Raw genomic sequence first — 24,033 nt, forward strand, 5'->3', positions numbered from 1 at the left:
TCAAGATTAGAGTTGCAGGTCTAAGGGAGAGAAAAAGGTGAGTCCTATATCCTGAAGGAAATCCAGAAGATATTGTCAAAGCAAAGCAAAATCTACTACCAGTGTTTCCTCATGAGCAGCCCGTGGCTGGGATTGAGGTGTCCCAGGGTGTGAGCAGGCAAACCAGGCACTCAGTAAGCACATGCTGAGCATGGCAATAATTTCAGGATACGGCCTCTGCACTGGGGACTGAAACGAAAAACTGGAAGAGAAGCAGTGACTCCGTGTTTGCAGTGTCTGAACACGCTGGAGGTCGGTGCAGAGCGCGGTACGAGCGAGTCCCTGCACACGGCCGTGGCCGGCACTGCGGACAGCAAGGGCAGAGCTGTCCTTGCTTTTCAGCAAACCCTCTAACCCTAGTGACTAACCCAAGCAGAGAGCAGAGATGGCCTCAGTCTGCATCTGTGAAAACAGATTAGGAAAGCCTTTGGAGAATATGAGAAAAGGAAAACAAGAGATTGTTACTTTTGGACCATAGTGATGGCTAATAAAAATGTTCTGGTTCAAGCAAGGTACTTTAACACATGGGCAAATTGAATTATGCAGGGGATAGCAGCCAATACAATGGGATTATTAATATGTCAAAACCTATACAAGTTACTAAAAAGTTGGCTAAGTTAGATCAAAAGTTCAGAACTTTTTGGCAGCGCACAGGTATGGAAACAAGATGGTTTGATTCTGTGTAGGAATCAGATAAAGGAATGAGATCTGTTCTGAGTTTATTAATTATTCATCTTGATTAACTTAGGGCTATCTAATGACAATCCTACTGGCTGCTTCACAGGAGGAGTTAGTGCAGGGAGGGGATTAGCCCTGGCCATGGTGAGCAGTGGTGGCAGCAAACACAGCAGTAATTCTGCCTGGTGTGGGGTGCTGGAGAGGCAGACAAGGATTACAAAAGCAGCTGAACAGGCAAAAAAAGAAACACAAAGGCAAAAGTGTTTGGGAGAATAGGGCAAGGAGGCTAATGTGGTTTGAAGCAGCAATGAAGGGCCTCTGAAGCAGGGATGATGAAGACAAATATACAGACAGAACAGATAAATCAAAACTGTTACAAGTTCTTCCAGTGGCCAAAGCTTTGGTATTTCAAGTCGTACCCTGCCTGACTCATGGCCACAGTTTCCTTTCCCAGGACTCCTGTGACTGTGTGAAGGCACAGCCCTACAGAACCCAGACCTACAGCAACCCCAGCAGCTCTTTGCCAAGAAACTCTTTCTACAAGGTCACTAGAGAAGGAAAAGACTGCAGAGACAAAACCTGGAATTATGGGCAAACTCACCTATTCAGAGTTAAGCATGATATTAATGGCTAATATGACTAAACATGGTTAAACATGCAGATGTGCACACAAGAGCCTGAAAGTGGAAGAACTGAACGCCTTAAATTCTGCTACCTTCTTTTCAATAAATTCTTACAAGCATAATTAAGCTCACTGATTTCAGTAAGTTATTAATTCATTAACCCAGTATTGTAGAGTATTAGGGCCTGCCATCACTACCAAGCCCCTGTGGCAGGAGAGTTCCTTCAGGAGAGTTCCTTCCCTGGCTATTCCTAGCCCAGGGCTACCCCTGTCCCTCTTACACAGGGAATGCCTGTGCTCAGCCTGGCTCCCAGGCTCTGCAGCTGCCTGACAGTCCTGCAGCACCACGGGGCACATAGGAGCTGGGGAGGAAGGACAGCAGCCCAGGGAAGGGCTTTTTGCCAATTGCTGCACACACCTGCACAGCACCCAGTGCACTCTGAAAGCTTCTGCTGGGGAACAGCATCACCTGTGGCATCTTCCCACTCCAGAAAGGGATCCTGACCTGTTTCTGGTCCCTCCACCTGGGCAGTGGACATGCACGTGGGTACAGCATCTAACCTTACAAAAGGATGCAACAGATGAATAATTCAATGGAAAAAAGCAAAAACCTACAAAATCTCCTCCTGGAACACTTATAGCAAGATAATCAACCACTCAAATGCAGCATGAGAAGAATACAAGGAAAAGTTTGCAGGGTTCAGCTTTCAGATCCTGGATAGGCAGCCTGATCCTCTTACTGGTGCTCCCAAGTCCTCCTGCTTCTCCAAAGGCAATCTGGTGCAAGGGGAGGCTCAGCAGAGCCTGACCTAGTCTGAAGTAAAAAAAAAACAACAAAAAAAAACAGGTCTGCCATTTAAAAATGCAAAGAAAGGGGAAGGCTCTCTTTAGCCTTTGCTATCCATCACAGAGCAAAGATTAGCATGGCAGGCCTTTCTCAGCAAAGCAGATTCCTGTAACAGCAACCATTCATAAAACAAACCATAAAAATGAGAACAGCAGATACGATTTCAGAGTCCAACTGCTCGAGGAAGGCTCTGGGTGACAGTTAATAGCTCTGCTTTTACAACAGTGTTGTCTTAAATGGTTTGTTTTGTCTTTCAAGTCAGGTTTAACAGGAGGAACAAGATAATGGAAGAAAACTATTGCCTTAGCAGCTCAGCTCCTGGAGTACTTGGGAGATCAGAGCTGTGCTCCAGCACCAGCGCTGCCATCCAGGCTGGGAATTCACAGCTGTGTATTTCAAAGTGTCAGCCTTCTGCATTTGGATGCTGCAAGCACTGATCACTCATCACAAGGGATGCAGCCACTCTCCCTGCAGCCTTGCCAGTGCCATATGATGCTCAAGACAGTCTATTAGCAATACAGACATCTTGGTTGTGCTTTCAATTACTGCTTCCCATTCAACCATTGTCTGTTTCCTGTGGAAAAGAAAAGAACTCACATAGTCAAAAAAAGAGTAGAAGTCTTTTATAAATGTCACACTGCTGAATAAACTTCTTCCCAGCGAGAGTACATAAGTGCCTGGGTACAAAGGAGATCTGCTGAGAGAAAATAGAATATCTTGCATCGTCTGCTTCCTGAGCCACTCCACAACTTAGTTTCTATAAATTCAAGGCTTCAGATTTATTTATAAAAATAAATAAATAAGACCACTGCTGAGAAGCAGCAGCACATGCTTAAATGAAAATACCAAAAAGACCATATAAGAGAATTCCACCAAGGATTAATGAACAAATGTGATTAAAACTATCTACAGTTCTGGACTGCTGCCAACACGCTGCCAGCAGTGTTTGATATGTAAATGCTTAAAACATTTGCTGTGTGTACTGCCGTTGATGCAAAGCCTCTATAGAGAGTTTCTCCATCTAATTAGAGATATTGGTTTAGCAAACTTTGAAGTCTATAAAACCCTCAATGTCTCATTATTCTTTTAAAATAGAATATTCATTTGTTTGGAATGTTTTCCAGCTATATCCCATGAAACCCTGAAAGGCCCTTGGCTAATGAAAAACTCCAGCCCCTATATCAGCTGATAAAACCTACAGCTTTTATGATAATAAAATTCTCACCACATGCACTCATTAAAACTTTGTAATGTCACTTTTGACTTTCTTTAAATATTCACTGGGAAAAAAAAGTAAATTACTCAATTTCCAATTATTTTACAGCACAATTTCAACACAAGCATTTAAAATCTCCAGGACCTTATCAAATACACCATACAATGGTGCAATCACTGTGTCTCTGATCTGGTGAAGCCCTGAACAGAAACTGCTGAACTGTAGCACACTTGGAGCTCTCCCAAAATGATGCAACTTTCACACTGTATTGTCATAAATGACTTTATGGGTCAGGGCCCACATGTCCAAGTGTCCAGAAGCAGAATGTGCAAGGATTACACACAAGGTCAAGAGCTGAGAGCTGTCCTTAAGCTCATCTTCGATCTCTTAGGTGCACAAGTACATTTATTTAGGAGACTTTTCCAGGGAGGCAATCCAGTTATATCTCAGATTGTCCACCTCCACCACAGATATGTCACCAACTCACCAATGTTTGGAGATTTAACTCACTGGTATTTATGAAACAAAAACTTTTACAAAATCCCCTCAGTCCCAGGAGTACCTTTGAATTGATCCTAGGAATTAATTTGTTTGTGACAATGACATTTTCTCAGCATCCCTGCTGCTGCAGTAAAAAGTAAATAAGAAAAACACTACCCTATAATACCATGCCATATGCAGCTCTTTTTCTCTGATTTTAAAGCCACTATAAGTTGCAAGTTGCTATATTTTAGAGTAAAACTATGAAATACATTAAGGCAGTTTTCCTTTCATAAATCTAATTGTATGCAATTGATAAGTCCAAATTATTTGTATGCTTAACAACAATAAATGCACTGAAAAACACTTGAATAACAAAATCTTCTGAAGCACCTTCCAAATGTGCAATTGTGTAAGACCTGGTACACATGAAAATAATCAAAGAAAATCAGCTACGTACAGGATGGCTTATTCCCTAAATAACCTGGTGTTGATGCATGCAGCTCAGAGGTATTTTGCTAGGAAGGAAGGAAGGAAATATTTCACTCTGATTTGTTAAACAATTTTCTATTTATTTTTCTATTTTAGTTTATGAATCATCAGCATATCACCACGATTATTTATTTTTTTTTCATCTTGCTAGCCCAGAATTTGAGTGCCTGACAGATAGCCTTTGCTAGAAAGACCTATAAATGCCTATTTCAAATAAATATTTTTAAGTAAAGGGAGAGATGTGTGTCTAGCTTAGATAAGGGCTAGAAAACTTGTTAAAGGTATATACTGCAGTAAAGGAAAAATTCTTCTCCCACCATATTCACAAGAGATGTCATTTTAGTTGAACTGCATGTATGGAAAAAACGCTCATTTTTATCAGTGCTGGCAAAAGCTGTTTATCAAGCCTTGCTGGAATTCCCATTATTCGTATTTGGAAATTAAAACAATGCAGATTAATGCAGAAAAAATACAGCAAAGTGGGGTTTAGACTCTTCAACTTACATTCTGATCTAAAATGTTTAGCATTCACAGAATCACATGATTACTCAGCATTATGTGAGCTCCAAACATAAAATCATAGAAATGCTTAATTTGAAAAAGACCTTTAAGATCATCAAATCCAGCACTGCCAAGCCCATCACTAAACCACATCCCCCAGTGCCACTCTCCCAAACTAAGGTGGAAGCCTTGAGTAAGCAGATTTCCTTTTGGCATTAGTGCAGTCGTGTTCAGAAGCAGAAGTTTCTGTTCAGGGGCCTGTGAAAGCTATTCCACAAGGGAGAGAACTGGCACCTCTGCCTGGTCCCCTCTTCAGCATGGGGCACACGGGGCACTGCCTGGAGCACAGGCAGTTTGTGCACTCACATCACATCCTGTTTACCTTGGGCACATTCATCGTTTGTTCCCAGACTTTTTTTTGGCTTTTGATCCAACCAACACAAATCTACCAATTGAAAATGGCCTAACATACCATCTTCTTTTGATTGTTGTTCCCTGGTAGGACCAATGGTTAAATATGATCACCCCTCCTGGGCTTAAGAGTCATGTAAAGGATGAGCCACAGGTGTGTTTGGGGTCTCTCTTGCAGACAGGATGCAACATCCCCCAGCAGCAGAGTGGAAGATGTCTCACTCTGGTCCGTGGAGGGGCACAGGTGCTGCTCAGAAGCCAGGCCAGGATCCCTGGCAGTGACAGCTCAGCTCTGCCCTCCCCTGAGCAGCACCATCAGCGATTGTCCTTGTCCATATTTCCTCTCCACACCACATGGCAGATTTGCAGGAGACAATCCAACAACAGTCACCGCTCGGGTTCAAATTGAATTCTTCCCCAGCTAATGATACAATAGAGGAGAAGCAGCAGCACAGGCAGGGGCAGGTGAGGCTGCCCACACTGGGAAGAACTTCTGGGAAACTTGTCACATGCAGGCAGATGGGTTCACACAAAGCACAATGAGGCCAATGTTCCCCCTAGTCACTTTAGCTGACCTTCCACTAATAGCTGCCATTGACCCTTCAGTCAGCAACTTTCCAAGGTAGCTGTGCTCATGATAAATGGAAAGAATTGTGATTTTTGTGGTAAAAATGCACCAATTTGGTGAATGACATCAAGTCCAAATGTGAATGCTTTTAACCTTTTTCTATTAGGAGTGTAAGACTGAGTGAATGCAGAGTGTGGAGCTAATGAACACACACTATCTGCTGACAATTTGGCACAGAAAGGCTGTTTTAATGTCACGCTGTCAAAGATCTATCACATTTTTAATTACCGTCAATAAGGAAGTTGAGTGTTGACGTAAATGATCATTTTGATGGACAGTGAGCAGGAAGCAGCCCTGCACCTGAAGAGGTTACCTACACAGCTTCAAGCTACACTGCTATTTACATTGAGACACATGTCTAAAGAGGATTCATGTTCAGAATGTCTAAATTTAATAAGGTTATTTGCTTAGTTTTAATCCTGTAAGGAAAAAAACAAAACAAAACTCTCTTTTCAGCATATTTTCAAACTTTTAAATCAATAAGAGCTTTCTCACAGTAGAAAAACCTATGGAGTGACAGAAACATTGGTAAATGCACTTTCTACCCAAAGTACAAATTTGAAGAAAGCAGTACACAAATTACCTACATTTTGTTCCTCAAAACATTTTTAGTACCTTCAATAACACGCTTCCTCTGGCAAGTCCTTTAATCAATGAAAAAACCCCACTTTTTTTCTATCCTCTTTCCTACTGATAAAGCACCATGCAAGGGACTTTTCTTTTTCTGTAATGCTGCAGAATCAGTGCAGTGCACTCAGTTTATGCTTGTGTAAGCCAGAACATAAACCCTGCTCTGTGTTCCTGAAATAGGCTTTGGGAAATCATAACAAAGGTTTTGTGTTGTTTCCCAGTTTTGAGTCTGTGAAAATGTGTTGTTCCATGTGTGACAGCATATTAATAGTTGAAAATCAGCACTGCCTTCCTCTCACTCCTAGAGGTGCTCTGTCTTCCCTTGCCTTGTCTCAAGGTAGGTAATTCTCCATTGGAAAAATTCCCAAGCAACCACTTCTTTCTGTAAGGCCCATCCATTGTGTCAGAGTGGCAGCAAATGTAACTGCTGCCAGTTACTACATGACTTCTAAAGCTGCTGAAAAGTATTTGCCAAGATAATTTGCTTTTCACAAAGTTGCCTTTCCCTGTTATTATAAAAGCAAACTGTTCCATTTCTGATCACTGCCTCAATGCAGGGATCAGCACAGAGAACTCCCACATTTAACAGCCACAACTCTGCATGGGCCATGGTCCTGTGGATGCCAGAATATCACTCGTGAGGATGCAGCACCACAAAGAGTTAAGACAGGCAGGATTATCCTATCTCACAAAAACATCTGAGTCCACTTAGTATCTGCTGAAAAGTATCTGAAGAAAGAGAGTGCTAGAATACTTGACTAACCAGCTGCTAATACCCAAGGATATTTAATTATTAAAACTAAACATGATATAATTTTAGCTTTATAAAAGCACTGGGATTTTATTTAGTACAGAATGATGCTCACTGCTTTGTATTTTTTCAGTGTTTGTCTGGTGCTGCATATTCATGTAGAACCTCATCTGCCTACACGATACATCTCATTTTGATGAAAACAATAATCACTGATTAAATAAGCAAGTGGAGTGAGCTTTAGAAATGATCAAGTTCATTACTCAAATTAGTGAGACTTTATATAAAAAGAAAAAAAATCTAGATATTGGGCTGAATAGGAGCTTTTTGTTTGTTTATACAGTGTATATTTTACATGGCATAGTTTATATTCAGCAGCTTTTTTTGCCATCTCTAAAATAAAATTATCAAGAGTTTTATGCAAAAAGAGATTAAAATTAAATATGAGCACAAATTTAAAGCAACCATTCACTTAATCCAATTCATACATTCCTACATCCATCTGAAATTTTATTTGTACAAGTCAATAAGAAAAGTGATTTGCTAATTGTTGAAAAATTGTTTGATAGTTGTTGAGCAACTATAATTTAAAATGCTCACTTTCTTCCAAGAAAGTGGAAAGAAAGAAACCTCCTTCACCCTGCTTCTCATCACAGAGCTCTGCCTGGTGAGGTCTGTCAGTCCAGGGATGCAGTCCTGCTGTCCTGCCACAGCAGAGACTCTCCAGCATCCCCAGGTGTCACCCTGGGCCAGCTCCATGCCAGGGATGGATCTATTCAGCAGATCCAACTTGGATTCAAAGTCCATCACTGTGAGCTGTGTGTTCCTCCATCAGCTGCAACAGTCCTGCAGCTTAAGACTCATGAGCAATCTCTGCTTTTCTGAATGCAGCTGGTCGAGTGCCACTTCCCCGCTTTAGTGTTAAATTTTGGTAATTTCTCAATTTCTGAAACATTACTTGCTCCCTCTGACTGTGCTGATGATGATTCACCCTGACACCCCACTCTCACCCATCAGTCCCACCAGGGAACCAGAGCCATTCCATCCTGCCCTGCCCAGGACACTCTCAAAGCCATCAGTGCCCGCAGAGCCCAAGGACAGCTCCTGCAGGACCCAAAACACCCTCTCTGCACTGTCCCTGCTGAAGGCACCCTGCCACAGCCCCTCTGCAGGGCCCTCCCAGCTCCTGCAGGGGAAGACAGGACAGCAATGCTCCCAAATGTCCAGCCCAGCATCCTCCCCAAAGCTCACAGCTCCCAAATGTCCAGCCCAGCATCCTCCCCAAAGCTCACAGCTCCCAAATGTCCAGCCCAGCATCTTCCCCAAAGCTCACAGCTCCCAAATGTCCAGCCCAGCATCCTCCCCAAAGCTCACAGCTCCCAAATGTCCAGCCCAGCATCTTCCCCAAAGCTCACAGCTCCCAAATGTCCAGCCCAGCATCTTCCCCAAAGCTCACAGCTCCCAAATGTCCAGCCCAGCATCCTCCCCAAAGCTCACAGCTCCCAAATGTCCAGCCCAGCATCTTCCCCAAAGCTCACAGCTCCCAAATGTCCAGCCCAGCATCTTCCCCAAAGCTCACAGCTCCCAAATGTCCAGCCCAGCATCTTCCCCAAAGCTCACAGCTCCCAAATGTCCAGCCCAGCATCTTCCCCAAAGCTCACAGCTCCCAAATGTCCAGCCCAGCATCCTCCCCAAAGCTCACAGCTCCCAAATGTCCAGCCCAGCATCTTCCCCAAAGCTCACAGACACACTCCCTGCTGCCACAGCGGCCACCCAGTGTTTCACCTCAGTAATGAAGCAGAAAGTGCTCATGCTAAGCTTGGAAGCAGCAGGGAGCTGAGACAACCCTCCTCTCGCTGGGAAAGGAAGCAGGAAAGCCCTTTCTAAAAGGGCACAAAGTACAAAACTCAGCACTTCTGGGTCTTGCCATCTCCCTGTTTAATTTGCAGTGTAATCCTGGACAAAAACTGGCTGGCTATGTGTGACACTGCCCTGAGAGCAGGTGGTTCTTCTGATGCAGTGGGAAGGATGGACCTGGGTAAAGAAACACTTACCCCCCTCTCACAGGCTGATGGGAAAAGACCAGAGGGAATATTCACCCATCCAGTGAGCAGCTTCACCTCCTAACTGGAGTTATCCCAAGGGAAGAGTGGTGGGACTCCACCAGCACAAGGTCCTGTGGTGCTCTCTGTGCCAGGGATACAGCCCAGGGCTCTTCACCCACCCAGTGCAGACCCCGCTGCTGAGGCACTTTCACAAACTCCTTTAAAAGTAAAGTGAATTATTATAAATCAGGCCCTTCCTGAAGCTCCTCCTGGGCCTGCCACTCCCTTTGATTCCTGAGCTGCTGAATCAACCTGTCGGAGTGCATCAATTCAAAGGACCAGAAGGCAAAACAGGGAAAATGGGGTCAGGCTAATGGGATTTAACATTAATTCTGAACCAAGCCTGAAAAGATGGAAGAACAGAGCCTGGGGGTGAAAGGGATAATGAACTGAGAGCTGATGGAAAGAAACTTAATTGGTTTTAAAAACAAAAGGTCACATTTTGTTACCTTTATTTGGGTTGAGCAACGATCTTATTTTGACAATTTGTGCCACCTGATTTTGTGCCACCTTATTTTGACAATTTGTGCCCTACTCTTGGCTGGGACTGTTGTCGGGTAAGACAGTGAGGAATGCAGAGCTGGGATAGCAGGCACAAACACGTGGCAGAGAGGATGTCTGCAATGGGAATGTACAGATTACAGATCCACTAACTGATACAACTGGGGCTGCTGACAAAACAAGTGGCAGGGTGGGAGGCTGATGTCCCTGCTCACTGCTGTGCTCAGTGAGCTGCAACCAATACAGACTTATTCCATCAGGAGAGAACCAGGGGGTCACTTCAACTCAAGAAAAGACTCTAGAAAAGGCATGTGAACTTTAGCTGGGCAGTCTGTCACCAGTGAACTCCTGGCACTGCCAAGTGGACAGGCTGTGACATGGAGCCATTTCCTGGCTGCCTCTCCCCTCCTGGGCTGCAGTGGTTCACAAATCATTCTCCAGGCACTTTGTGATGATACCCAGCACTGGTATCTCATGACACACCACATGTACCAGTTTCTCACAGAGAAGAAATATCAGGGTGTTTTAGACTTCAGCTGTAGATTTGCAGCTGCCACCTGCAACATGACTTGAGCCCTATGGGAACAGCTTCAGTGCCTACACAATACCAGCTGTACAAAGGTTTAGCAATGACATTGACCCTCAACAGAGCAAGCAGAGCCATGGTCCCTGCAAGTCTTTGCTACAGAAATCATCTGCAAGCTACCTTGCACCTGACTGGCACAGTGCATCCCATCACAGGAATACAATAATCTGAGTCACAGCCAAAACATCTGAGGCTGCCTCAGTTAAATAACCAAACTTGGATTTATAGACCTTTTGGTCTTCAGCTGTCCCAAGAATGCATTGTTGCAGGATTACCTGCTAGAAGTGACTTTGGGGCAGCAAACTTTTCAACCAAGAAAAACTCTGCATTTGGAAAAGACTTGGCCCCAAACCAGTTCCTAATATGGCAAAGAGTGCAATTATCCTGATGAAAGCTTAGGGATGCTTGTGCCTACAGCTGGTTCATCAAGTAATGCTGAATGATGGATATAATTAAACTGCATGCAGCAGAGTGGAATGTGCTACAATGATCCATTTAGGGCCTCATCCCCTCCCATCAGCCTGGAACTACAGATGGGCCATCACAAACAGTCAGGGGCATTCAGCACTGCTATTTATACAGAGAGATTCAGAGGTATCACACAAATGCTCTGTGTAGGTTGAGCAGAAAAGAAGTATTCCACTGCAATAAGAAGTATTCCACTGTAAAAGCCAGCTAGTCCCTAATTCTACCTGGCATTGCACAGCAAAATGTAGGTCTGGCATTTCTGCACTACCAGGTCAAAGCTTCCACAGTATCTCAAGATATGAAGTTTTGACCAGCTAGTACTAGTCAGGACTATAAAGAAAAACAAAAAAAGATTTATGAAAAGAGACACGTTCTGCAGCACATCATTGAAGGTGAAAAACACCACACACAGAGGAGCCCATACTCACTTATGAACCATGCAAGCTCTGCAGCACTGGACAGGCTCACAGACCCTGCATTTGGTCTACAGACCTGTGAGAGCTGAAAAATCTTCAACACCAAATACCATTCAACTCATATTTTTAGCCCTATTTTCAAGGGAAAGAATTTACTCATCTCTCTCTCTCCTTCCTATTTCTATATCATCACTAAAAGACTGAATTAGAATAACATTTTGGCTCACCCTTTAATGGCCTTTTGGTTCACAACTATTTAAGAGTAACTTGGGAAAGGTATAACAGCACATGTTGTGTTATCTTCACTTTGAACTGCCACCAGATATTATTTTGCAGCTGTTTTATTGTAAGTGGCATCCTGAAATCTAAACAAAAGAGTATCTTAATGGCAATTTCAGCAGATTTTTAATTTCCTGAGCGAATTCAGTGGGACCACAAAGGGAGAGCACATTTAAAATGCAAGGCCATAATAGGAATGTTTACCTCTTTCAAGCACTTCTAGCTTTTGGAATTTGATAATGATTTCACTGAGCTTTGTAAAAAAACCTGACAAAAATAAACTGAGTTGAAGAGCCATTAAGGTTTCTGCTCATAAACCCAGGTAAACACCACAAGGACCTGTTTCTCTGCAGCTTCTGTTACCCACCTCAGACTTAATTCAAAGTCACTTGGAGCAAAGCTGTGGGAGAGCACACAAGAGATCACACCTGGGATTTCCCTGATGATCAACATCCCACTGCAGCTCAAACTCCACTGAAGCTTCTTGCCCAGAAATGCAGTGAGCAGTTAAATACCATGGGAAGGGCTTGCCAGTGCAGGGCAACTAGTGGGGAGTTTTTCTAACCATGGCTTTAAAGCACAAAAGCCACTCTGCACAAAAGACTCTTTTCTTGGCTTGCTCACCCCACACTATTTGTCCACAAAGACAAGTTGTAAGTGAAAAACAGATTTTGTAAATAACCCTGGAGCTGTGAAGGAGAAATATGGAGCTGGCCAGATCCCTCATGCTGCTCATTGCCTTCCTCTGCCCCAACACATTGGTTACTCTCACAAAAATACTATTCCAGGCATTACTGTAGCATCCTGCTGACAAAAGATGGAACTGTAGCCTAGGAAATGATGGTGTACATTATCACAACACTTGTGCTGTTATTGTTTATAGACCAGGCTGAATGGCAAATGAATCCAGTGCAAACTTACATTTAACTCTTTTTTAGGAGACAGACGTTTTTCTCAGTCATAAATAAGTAAAAAATAAATTACATCCAGAAAGCAAATAGCAAACAGATGAAAACTATTGGCTCTTTGCTTGAGGACCTCCCTGTGAGCAGTCCCAGAGCCAAGCCAGAAGAGAAGGGGCCACCAGCCAGGCACCCAGCATGGGCTCAGTGCCCATCAGACTGCAAGTCTGGCATCTGGGGCTCTCATCTGCCAGGCAGAACCCCCAGGGGTCCAGACACTGGCTTAGATGCTTCAGTCCCGATGGGAAGATATAAAGGGCTCCATGTTCAGCACTGTAATCAACAGGGTAAGATGCTGCCAAGTACAACAGCACTTTGAGTAAAAATCCTATTCTAAAACTGCATGCACAGTAAAGACGCCTGGATAGCCAATTCCAGTTTGGGGTGCATATATTTCTGTTGCTAGTCTGAGGCTATGGAGCACATCTCATAACTACTAAATATCCAAAGGAATTACTATGAACTGCAGATGTCAATTCCCCCAAGCAAAAGCTGCTTTATATCCTAAAATCCAGGAGGGGAGGGCAGAAGGAATAACCACAGCTGCTGTGGCTGCACAGAGAAAGGGTGGGCCTCCCATCACTGATATTTGCCAGCTTGAAGAAAGCATTATGTTAACATCACAGATAAATAAAATTTTTGAGCCACAATAATTTCCACATTTTACCCCACCCATTTGTGACTATGCACAAAACCACTGCTTTGCCAACCATTGAAAACTTTACAGCAAAACAGAGAAGTGGAACAGCAAATCAAAAAGATAATTTTCAAAATATATATAAATCTCAAGCAAATGTGCTGGCAAAGTGAAGAAAGAAGAGGAGAAAAGGTTATTTGAGGGATTAAAGAAAGAAGCAAATCTGAAATTCTCAGAGAATGCAGATTCAAGAAAAACACTGATAAAGTTCCTTCTGGACAGGAAAAAAGATTCCCTGAGAAGCATTAAGAGTGGATTGACATCTGGCTTGCCAGATAAAGATACTCTGAGCAAACAAAACCACATACAATGTCAGTGACAATCCTGAGATAAAAACCTCAGGCACTGGCATCTTAACAGATGGTGTAGAGCAAAAGTTACCTGAGCTGCACTCCCCTTTTGATGTAGGGACACGATTGAGCAGTGCTTCAGCCCAGGATAACATTCCAAAGGGCAATTTGAAGAACACTGTACTATTTGCCTAGTGCCTGGTACATTATTCTAGTGGCAAGGCCTGCTTTTCAAATCAGCACTGCAAGACTTCCTATGGGGCATAAGGTGAAGTTCAGCCCTGGAAAGTCAGTATCCTTTATCCAGGCTTTCATGTCGAGCACCAATTTACGTAGCGCCAGGGAGGAGACGTCTCTAGAGGACAGCTCCGAAGTCTGAATCTCAGTGAGACACAGAATTGTTACATTAAGTCAAATTGATGAGAAGTGAGACAGAGAGAAAGTGGAACTGCCTTTTGAGCCAATGGCTTTGCCTTATTTACCATTACACAGCTCTCATCAGCCCTGCTGGCTTTGGGGTTTCTAAGTTCACGGCCACCAAGAGGGCACAACTGGGTCTCAGACATTTCTCCCAAAACTGGAGTGCTGTATGTGAAAGCTACGTGCTTTGTTTCAGTTCAAAGAGGAGACTTTCCTGTATTTCCAATATTGCATTTCAAGCCTGCACATTGCAAAAGCTGAGATGTTTTGCAAGAGCAGCTGGGCAGCTCCAGTCTGGTGTACCCACTCCATGCAAACTGTATTGTCCGTTTTCCTCCCTGTCACCTGCTCCAAAGGTTGTGTCATTTGGTCATAGGTGAAATCAGGGCAGGTCATGGTGAATTTTACAGAACAGAAATCATCCCTGATGTAGTTTCTATAGAATGGTAGTCACCTGTGCTTTGCAGGGGATGAAACTGAGCCACTGGCAGAAACAAGAGCATGATCTCCCTGGTAGTTCAAGCACCTGAAAAGTAACTTGAAAAAGTGCTAAAGCATTTTTTTTCCCCCCCAAAGGTTGAACTTCTTTCTAAAATCTGTTGGTTGTAATCATTTTCACCTACCACAAGAATGAAAACCTGAAGACCTCTTCTCTGCACTCCCACTCTTGGCAAATATAAATATTGTCTGGCCCAGGGACCTCATTTAGAAATCATCACTTTGATTAATTATCAACCAGTGTTACCTTGACCAACAGAGGGGAACACAATGAAGCAAGTGCAGATCAGTAAACAGTTATTTGCTAGCTCAGTTTTCTTAATTTCTGAGTGTTATTCTGCTTGGCAGAGATAATCTCCATATTGTCACCTGTTGAAAGGACCAGGCCCAGTCAGATAATCCCATTTACACCCTGGAGTGTGCATTACCTCAGGTGCTATTAGTATTATGACACACCTTCCATTCAAGTGCCAGACCAAAGCTTCTACTGAACGTGTCTCATTTAACTGATTCTTCACAACACAGGCTTTTATGGAAAGTAAGGCCACACAACTTTATCCTAAAATAATGTCAAGCAGCAAAACACAAGTAGTTTCACAGGGTTTCATTTAAGCTCCTTTGTTATACCTGATTGCCCATAATGGAAAATGTAATTGTATTTGAATTCCTGCCTCCATCAATAAGACACTTTATTTTTCTTACTTTTCTGAAGCACTTTCCCAAGCTTCTGCTAATAATTTTGCTTGACCTTTATTAAAGACCAAGCATTAGCTGGCAATTAGATTTGGTGATCCCTTTGGTGACTGAGGCTGAGTGATTTACTGTAAATTATAAATAGTTCAAATGTTTCATTATGTTTATTCTTTATACAAGCTCTGTGGCCAGGTAAGCCACTGACATGACATTCACTGTTAAATGATCTCATTAAACTTCTTAATTTAAGTGGTGCAACACTTCACCTGCCACATTATCCAAGGACTCCTGCAATGCACATTAAACATTCAGCATGAATAGATGCTCTACCATAGTTCACCTTGTTGGGAGTGAAATTTCAGTCCCTGAACATAAGGTTGACTACTTTACACTGTTTGTCAGAGACAATAAATAATGCAAATAGGTACCCATATAAAGTAAGAGGTTAAAGACATCAATAACTTTCCCATAAGGTTTTGAAAGAGGCTCTCAAAAGAAAAGACTTTAAATTATGAAAAAATACCACTAAAATTAAAAAATATAAGGAAAAGTAAGGAAGGTGTTGTTTTCTTTTATTTCTTTATGAGTGCAATGACTGTGAGAGATGATTTCTTGAGAACCCTGCAGGCACGTGTTCCTTTTTTATTCACGAGCCCAGAGCAAAAGGAGGGACAGTCACACAACCTCCCACCTCTGAGTTGCTTGTGGAGGTTTGTTTTTAGCCATTTCATCCCCTCTTTTCCTGCTGAGAATGTTTAACAGAGCTGAATGAAGTCAAGGTTGGATAATGCATCACATCTTTTCACTTAGGCCAATAAATAACATATTGCCTCGTGATTAAAGGGAAACACTTTTGTTGGAGGCACCTTCATGTCCAGACTGTTTGCCAGTGGTATGCAGTGCAGTAAGGAGAAGCATGTGGATTAGGACCTCCTCTGTGCTAGTGCTGGACCTACAGACTCCACAAACAAAACATTCAGGCACGAGAAGGAATAATAAGGGTATCTGGATTTTTCTGGCTTGCATATGTTTTATTTTACACGTTTTTAATTGTTTTCCTTACAAAATGAATAGTTCTAACATTTTTCTCCCATGTCCTTATATATTATGATGCTTAACATCTGCTTCTGGACATCTCTTCTGAAGGATGAAAGGCTCCTGGCAATTCTACTGTAGTCTGTGAACATACCAGTCTACTCCCTGGACAGATTTAGGCTGCATCATATTGTATTAACCCCACATATCAGTTATGGTTTGTTTTTTTTTTTTTTTTTTTTTTTTACTTAGAAGGCTGGATTAGCTTTTATTATCAGAAGAGAAGTAGTAAAGGTTTCAGTATTACAGATGGAATGGCAGATGGGAAGCAAAAGCTTAATATGAAGCAGCTCTGGATAAAAACTATTAATCCACAAAACTCATATGTTCTTATGCAGGGAAACCTAGCAAAACCCTCTGCAATATGACTAACCAGAGAGAAGTGTAAAGTGCCCCTAGCCCGTTATCTGATAAATCATGGCATGGGATCTGAAAGAAAGAAAAGAATCCCTCAAACACCCAATTTACTATTTCCTGGAGAAACAATCAGCTGTCTCTGGATTATGCAGGGAAGTTATGCTTTCCTAAAGATTATAAATAATAATAATTTATAGCATCTTCACCATGAAAATGAAATGGACTCATATATACATATTTGATGAGACAAGACTTTCCACAGTTTATAGCTGTAATATTCCATATTAAAAGAAATTCTTAATGTTACTTGTAAGTCACTGTCATTGAAGTTGAAGCACTGAAAAAGGTTTCTCATATTTTGTTGAAGTGCATCATGGTATGAAGAGGAAGCACGTTCCCTTCAGTTCTGGTAACAGAGGGCTTTGGCAGGAAGGGAAGTGAGCACTTCAGACCCTGCCTGGGGGCTGAGAGCCACCAAGAGCCACCACAGAGCTCTGAGAGCTGCAAGGGGGAAGCACCACCTTCAAGAATTCCCCCTCTGAAGAAACAAGTGCCTGGAATTTCTCCAGCAGAGTTGGAATGACTGCAAGACAGCATGGCATTATTACAAAGACTCCATTAACACTGAACCAACTGCAGTCTGCCCCACAAAGCTGGGGCATGTGATGGCCATGTCTGGAGGCCACTGACCCCACCTTGGTCCTATGGTTTGACTTGTTCCACAGGGAACTAGGAACAGTTCAGTCTGTCCCAGGTCATGGCCTCAGCATTACATTGTGGTTAGGGTGGACTCAACACCACAGGATACCTTGACACAGCTGCTGGAACTAGTGTACAGCCATATGACCTTCAGCAATCACTCTCCTACAATTTATCCTGTTTGATTCACAGTGTCATCACCTACCTCTTCCTTTATGGTTTTGCACTAGTCCACTTTTTAGCATTCATACAGCATTCCTCACCAGAAAAGTGAATAATCAGGAATAACAAGCTAGCTTTTCCCAAAACTCAGGAGATGCACAGAAAACTACATACTCTTCCTTATAAGCAAAGTTGATAGATCAACATTGTTAGCTCTCTTCCTGCTGCACATCAAAAATGTTTAAAACTGTGATTTCTAAATTCAAATCCCCATATTCTAATATCAAGGCAGTCTCAGAAATTCTTGTGCTCTAATCTTACTCACCAAAATGTGCTGCATTTCATTGAGAGTGCTTAGAAATGGGCACCAGCAATAATGCATTTTGTCAGTCCTCACAAAATCCTTCCTAAGGCATAGGCTCAAGGGTTTTGTCATTGTTCAGTGGCGATTTCCATCCAAGGAGCACCCTCAGGAAGGGATTCAAACTTCGAGAGAGATCTTGGAGAAACCTAAGCAGTGGAAGCATATTTCTCTTCCGGGAGTATTAAAACCATGTTGTATCATCACCCATCAGAAAATCACCCAAGAAAGTCACTTCCCCTTTCATTGATTAATTTTAGCATACAGGGAAACAGAAGCCACAAGAAGAATTTCATGTTTCCTTCTCCTTAATAACTCTTACAACCTAAACCTAAAAACAGTTTCAGGACACTTGGGGACTTTTTGGGTGGCTTTGTTTCTTGTTGTTGGGTTTTTATGGTTGTTTTCTTTTTGTTTGGGTTGGGTTTTTTCACAGACTATCTAATTTTGCACAATGTAGTAAACTTACTAAATGCAGCTCTGCAGCCTGGGTGATGTAAATCCAGAAAGAATATAATTTCACTTAAAAACACAAGCCTTATGATGTGATGATGTGTGAAATTCTTAGCCTGGTACTATCTGAATAAAGATATTCAGTCAATGGGTGGTGCTGAAGATATAATTGACTCCTAGCAACTTATTTGTCACTTGTACAGCCATTATCCTCCACAGGAAAAGCACCAAAAAAAGGAAGAGGAGTACCTGAACTCATACCTTCAACACTTGCTAAGACATCAAATCACACTGTTAATCAGAGCCCTGAGAGGGAAGAATATCTCCACACCTGGGTTTCATTAGCTGAGCTCCAGCACTTCTGGCTACTTTCCTCATCCTCTCTTGCAGGTACCCCTTTTGCAGGAAATAAGGACTAACTGGAGCAGCCTCCCAGTGGAAGCCCCCCCCCAGGCAATTGGAAGACACACAGGGTACAGGCAAATGATTGAAGCCTTGGCTAAAGCCTGGCTGTCAGACACCAGGTCACCAACAGGAGTTTTCTGCTGTAAAACAAAAGAAACTGCTCCTCTGCTTCTTGCAGCACAGCACAGACACCTCACTGCTTATTTCCATACTTACTTCCTTTAGGAACAAAACATGCACATTCTTAAAATCCTCATTGTACCTGATTGGGTAGTCAGCAGCACTGAGGTTAATGAAGAAATCCCAGGGCCAGTCACTCATTTCCATTAAGTCCTTCATGGTCTGCAGGTAGGTGGTCAGAAGACTTGCTCCTCCCCAGATAGTGGCCATTCTCCAGGAGGTGACTCTCACATTTGGGTACTGGCTGGCAAACTGCAGCACTTGCCGGTGCAAGTAATTGGATCGCTTTACAGGAGAAAAGAGTAATACATTCAAGTTATTCTGTCCAAAATTGTCTCTCCCTATACTCACTAAAGGCCTACCCTACCTTTTGACTCACTGAATGCTGCCATTGCTTTCCCTGCGCTTATTATGGCACACAACCTTCTTTTACTAAATGTACAGAGAGCCCTGGTAAATATTTTTTATTACAGCTACAGTAATCACTAACTAGTGTGATTAGCTTTATTCACCATTTTTCATCATACATCCCAAAGGGCTTTTGTAAAGGAGGTGACTGCTACCACCTCCCTTTTACAGTGTGTCACTTGCCCAAGGCACCTCAGGTCAGTTCTCCATCCAGTGGGCCACCACCTCACTCTGCATCAGCTTATCAATTACTGCTAATCAAATGTGCAACAGACAGACAAGGGGAGATACTCATTGGCATAGAAGGAGAAATGAAGGCTGTTATGTAAAGAAGATAACAAGAAAGAAAATTTATGGAAAAAAGAGGCTCCAAACATGTAACAGATGGAGAGACAAAAAGTGACATGCACTTTATGCAGGAGAGGTAAAGGGAAGATGAAGAAGATGACAAGGATGGGTAGACTGACAGATGGTGAGACAGGCAATTTATAACCAGTGATATATTACCTTGTCAACATGAATGTAATAAAAATGGTCTTTATGGTAAATAGCCTTAAACATGCGCTGGAGCTGCCGGGAAGCTCTGCCATGAACAACCAAGACAAATGCGATCCTGACTGGGTTGGCTGGCATGTATTCTACGGAGTCCTCATCCCACTGTACATTGTTGTTGGCTTTTCCTGTTCAAAAACAAAACACAGGACATCTGAGTGTATCCACAGGGCAAGGGTGCAGAGAGCAGTACACATTCCACCTCGGCTCTTGCTTCCAAGCCCTTTGCAGGCAGGGTGAGAGTTGGCCAGGGGTGCCAGCCTGTGTCCCATCCAGGTTGTGTCCCCCTTCTCTGTGCCCACCCTGGGCCGTCATCCCTGGGGCAGCAGCCCATGCCCATGGGCCTCATCCCAAACAAGGCTGCACAAGCACGGACAAGTACCCAGATGTTTATGAGCTGTGTCAAACTCCACTTGAGTACAGACATCTGAACCTTCAAAGGAATCACCTCCAAGTTTGTAACTAGAGTCCAAAGTATTCAAACAATGACAAGGCCGATGTTCCCCCAAAAGGAAACCCCCTGTTTAGCCAAAGCTGCTCATTCCCATGATCAGCACAGCTCTCCTGAGAAGCTGGTGGAACTCTGCTACTGGACAGCTGCTGAGGATTATTGACTTAGAGCATTTATTTGTAACAGCAGATATGCCCTGGAACATCTAAATGCAACTTGCATATCTTCACTTCTACATGGAGGAGGAGTGGGGCTCTTCCAATAGTATTTAAAATTCCTGTTTATTTTAATTTTAACAGAGTAATTTCTGGTCTTCCTTTTCTAAAGCAAACACCACAGTGTGAGGTTCAGACAGGGACATTTTTAATAAGAAATTTAAACTGCTTTGGTTTTGGTTTGTGTACCCACTGCAACTCAAAAACCTGAACACAATGTAAGAAAAACATTGTTTTTTCCAAAATCTGACATTCATTCTTCAATGAAACAACACCATTCTTCAGTGCTTTGACTTTGTAAGGACCTTTTTCAACAAAAATTATTTAAAAAGAACCTGAAATTTTTGAATATTAGCAGTCAAAGAAGGAAAGTACCTCCAAGCAAAAAAAACTTCCTCCTGCCCAAATTTTCCTCCTGCCCAAATTGTAACTTTATTCTTTTTTAAATTAAAAGAATAGTGTTGTCTTAAAAGCTACTTGATGTGTGTCCCCCCTGCCAGAGGCACAATTTTCAAATTCCGAAGATCTGAGCTGTTACCACTTTCTGCACTTAGTGCCTTTTGTGATGCCCCTTTCTCCTCCCGCCTACACATCCCCACCACCTCAAGACTTCTTCTGCAGACAGTGGAGACACTTGTTCTAGGTTGTAGGACAAATTTGAGGTTGTTCCTGACACAACCAGCTTATCAGACAGCCTTACTGCAGCTACAAAGCCCACTGCACTTTCCAAAACATCTCCTACAGTTATTAAAAAAAACATGCTCATGTCTGTTTGATTTGATATAAGGAGCATGAAAGAAGACATTTGCCAAGTGTGAAGTGAGAGTAAGAGAGGGGGGAAAGACATTTTCTCCAGGTTTTTGAAACTGGAAACATATGTCGATAAAAATAAACAATACCAAAAGCTTTCCTTTTCTCCAAATGTAACGACTACAAAATAAAGGCTGGACACAGAACAAAGACCTTTGCCTAATCCCTTTTGGACATCTCCTCCTTATTCAAGGCAGTAGTATTAACTTGGAAAAACCAGACCAACTGTATGTTTGCAGAGCACTGTTTAGGTGATAAAACAATTTGATCCCCTTAATTGTACTGAAATGCCCTTAAGTAATTGAAACACTCCCTTCAGACTGTGAGAGAGAGAGATCCTGCTGCAATGGGAGCAGCACATCCCAGAAGGGAATGGTCATCTCCCACAGCTCTCCCTTCAAGATTCTCCTCAGCAGTGCTTCCCTAGCACACTTCTCTAAGTCAGAATCTCTTTTTCCCACCCTGGAGCCCCAGGAAAGCTGAACATGTCAGAGGTATCCCTTGTGCCTAGGATGTGGCTCTTTGCTGGACTGTGGAAAGGGCTAAAAGGCAGCTGTGTCCCTGTCCAGGAACACACACAGATCCACAAGACCAAAGAGCCTACAAAGTCCCAGAGGGTCCCTGCCCCCATGGAGCACACCCTTCCTCAAGGCATCTCTTTGCAGTAGTACTGCTCATAAATTAATGCAATTTTATTGTCCCCCTGTTGTATTCAGACCAGACATTAGGAAATTTCTAGCCCTGTAAGTCACTCTTAACTCTACACAGGACATAAACAACTTAAATGTTATTTCTTTAAAAAAACGTCCACCACTGGTTCAGCAAGACTCAGATGAATATTAAAATATTAGAAAGAAAGCTTACATTTAATTTCTTCTATAATTTTCAGTTTGTTTATTATGACCATTAGCTCATGCTCAGTTCTACTGTTTCTCCTGTGCAGCTGATAAGCTTCACCATGCATGTGCTTAGGGTTTCTGCAGAGTGACAGGGACAAAAAGGGACTGTGAGAGAATGAAAATGTGCTTACAAAGAGAACTGATGGGAATGAAGGGCAATTGCAATTGCAAAAACAAGCAATTTTTCTTTTAAACTGCTTTCATTTCAAGCTGATGATGTCCCATCAATGGACTCAAATATTTTTAGTGGTTTTCATTACATTTTTGGATACCTCTCTTCTGAAATCACTAGCTTTCTGCAATGATATGCAGAAGGTGAGGGGAATTTAAAATAGTCATATTGTGGGTATTTTATTTTAATCTAACTTGCTTTCAATACCTACACTATCATTTATCCAGTAATTACTGAGAACAAAATCCTCTCAAATTTTCACCTGAAATGCCACTTCACTGCATCAGTTTTCTTGAATAAACTCATGCAGTGACATATTTTGCTTGCTCTCTGCTGTTTTCCTTCTCTAACCCTTTTTTCTTCTTGTGCTTGTTCCTTCCTTCTGTTTTAGGTGTAGGGTTTCATACTTGCATTTACCACCTGCATACTATTATGGCTTTTTTAATATAATCCTATTCTTGGCTGCCTGCAGTTTCACAAAGGAAGAATGTTACACTTTTTCCATCTGTCAGACTATCTGCTACTTTGCTCTATACTGTAACTTGTCTGGTTTTAGCTCATGGATGCTCAGCACCCTCTTGCAGACTGCTTCACTGATGAAGAACCAGCCTGGTTTGCAAAGAAGATGAAATTGGCAGGAAACATTCAGTTGAGGATCTGCTTAGTGAAAATTGCAGTAGGACTTCAGATCTGTATGAGCAATGTCAAGACCTGAACAGCTCCAGCCACTTCATTTCTATAAAACTCATGCAGACCAAAGCCTAGCACATCATGTCAGTGCCTGCATAGTAATGAGCTGCCTCAGGTAGGAGCACATCCTCTTCAGGCTGTTGGGACAGGATACACAGAAAATGCATCAGATGATTTCACTCAACATCCTACCATTCACTAGTGATAAAAATCTAAAAGCATTTTAAGGAGGCACTTGGATTTGACAGCTACTTCAGTACAGCACTACACTGCACTCTGCCCATGCACTGAATCTCCTTCCAGATGCTGATCCCAGCTCCACCCTCAGTCACTTCAGTCCTGCAAGAAGCAGCTGCCAAGATCACCTTCCTCTCAGCCAGCAGGTACAGAGGATTCATGGGCAGTTCTTTCCTCTGAGGCACTCCTTATCCCCAGCCTTCACTACACTTGTCACCTCTCAACACTCCACGCTCTGCCTTTCCTAGAAAAATGAGTCAGGCCCACACAAGAGAATTCCCATCTCCTCTTGCACAGGTCACTTGTGGCAGTCTCAGCAGGACTGGAGCTGCACTCCATCTCACCAGAAAGCTCCTCTGAGTGTGGGTAATGCCTGTTGAATGAAGTTTCCTACATGCTTAGGGAATTCCCTTTTTCTGTAATAATTTACACAAATCAGCGCTTTACAAACTTTAATAAAAACCCCACAATGTTAATACAAATTAAAACAAAAACTATCAGTGCTTTATAAACCACAATCAAAACCCCACAACGTTAATATAAAAGTAAAGTTGAGAAAGTAAAGTAAAAGTTTACAAAGTAAAACAACCCCCATGAAGATTGTTAGAGTTCCATATTGGGAGCACAGCTCTGCCCTCAGAATTGCTTTGCACATGTGAATCAGTGGTGACAGTGAG

At 42.5% G+C, this 24,033-nt stretch overlaps 1 protein-coding gene across 1 annotated transcript in view; it reads right to left on the reverse strand.

Annotated features, from left to right (window-relative positions):
• XYLT1 (xylosyltransferase 1) overlaps positions 1-24,033 on the reverse strand; it is a 172,531-nt gene that overhangs the window by 37,830 nt on the left and 110,668 nt on the right. The window contains exons 3-4 of the mRNA XM_062503383.1: positions 19,838-20,010; positions 19,005-19,207 (exon numbers count right to left, since the gene is read on the reverse strand). Of these exons, the coding sequence (XP_062359367.1) occupies positions 19,005-19,207; positions 19,838-20,010 (376 nt within the window). The remainder of the gene's footprint in view (positions 1-19,004; positions 19,208-19,837; positions 20,011-24,033) is intronic.

This window comes from Cinclus cinclus, chromosome 16 (assembly GCF_963662255.1).
Source record: "Cinclus cinclus chromosome 16, bCinCin1.1, whole genome shotgun sequence".
Taxonomy (NCBI): Eukaryota; Metazoa; Chordata; class Aves; order Passeriformes; family Cinclidae; genus Cinclus; species Cinclus cinclus.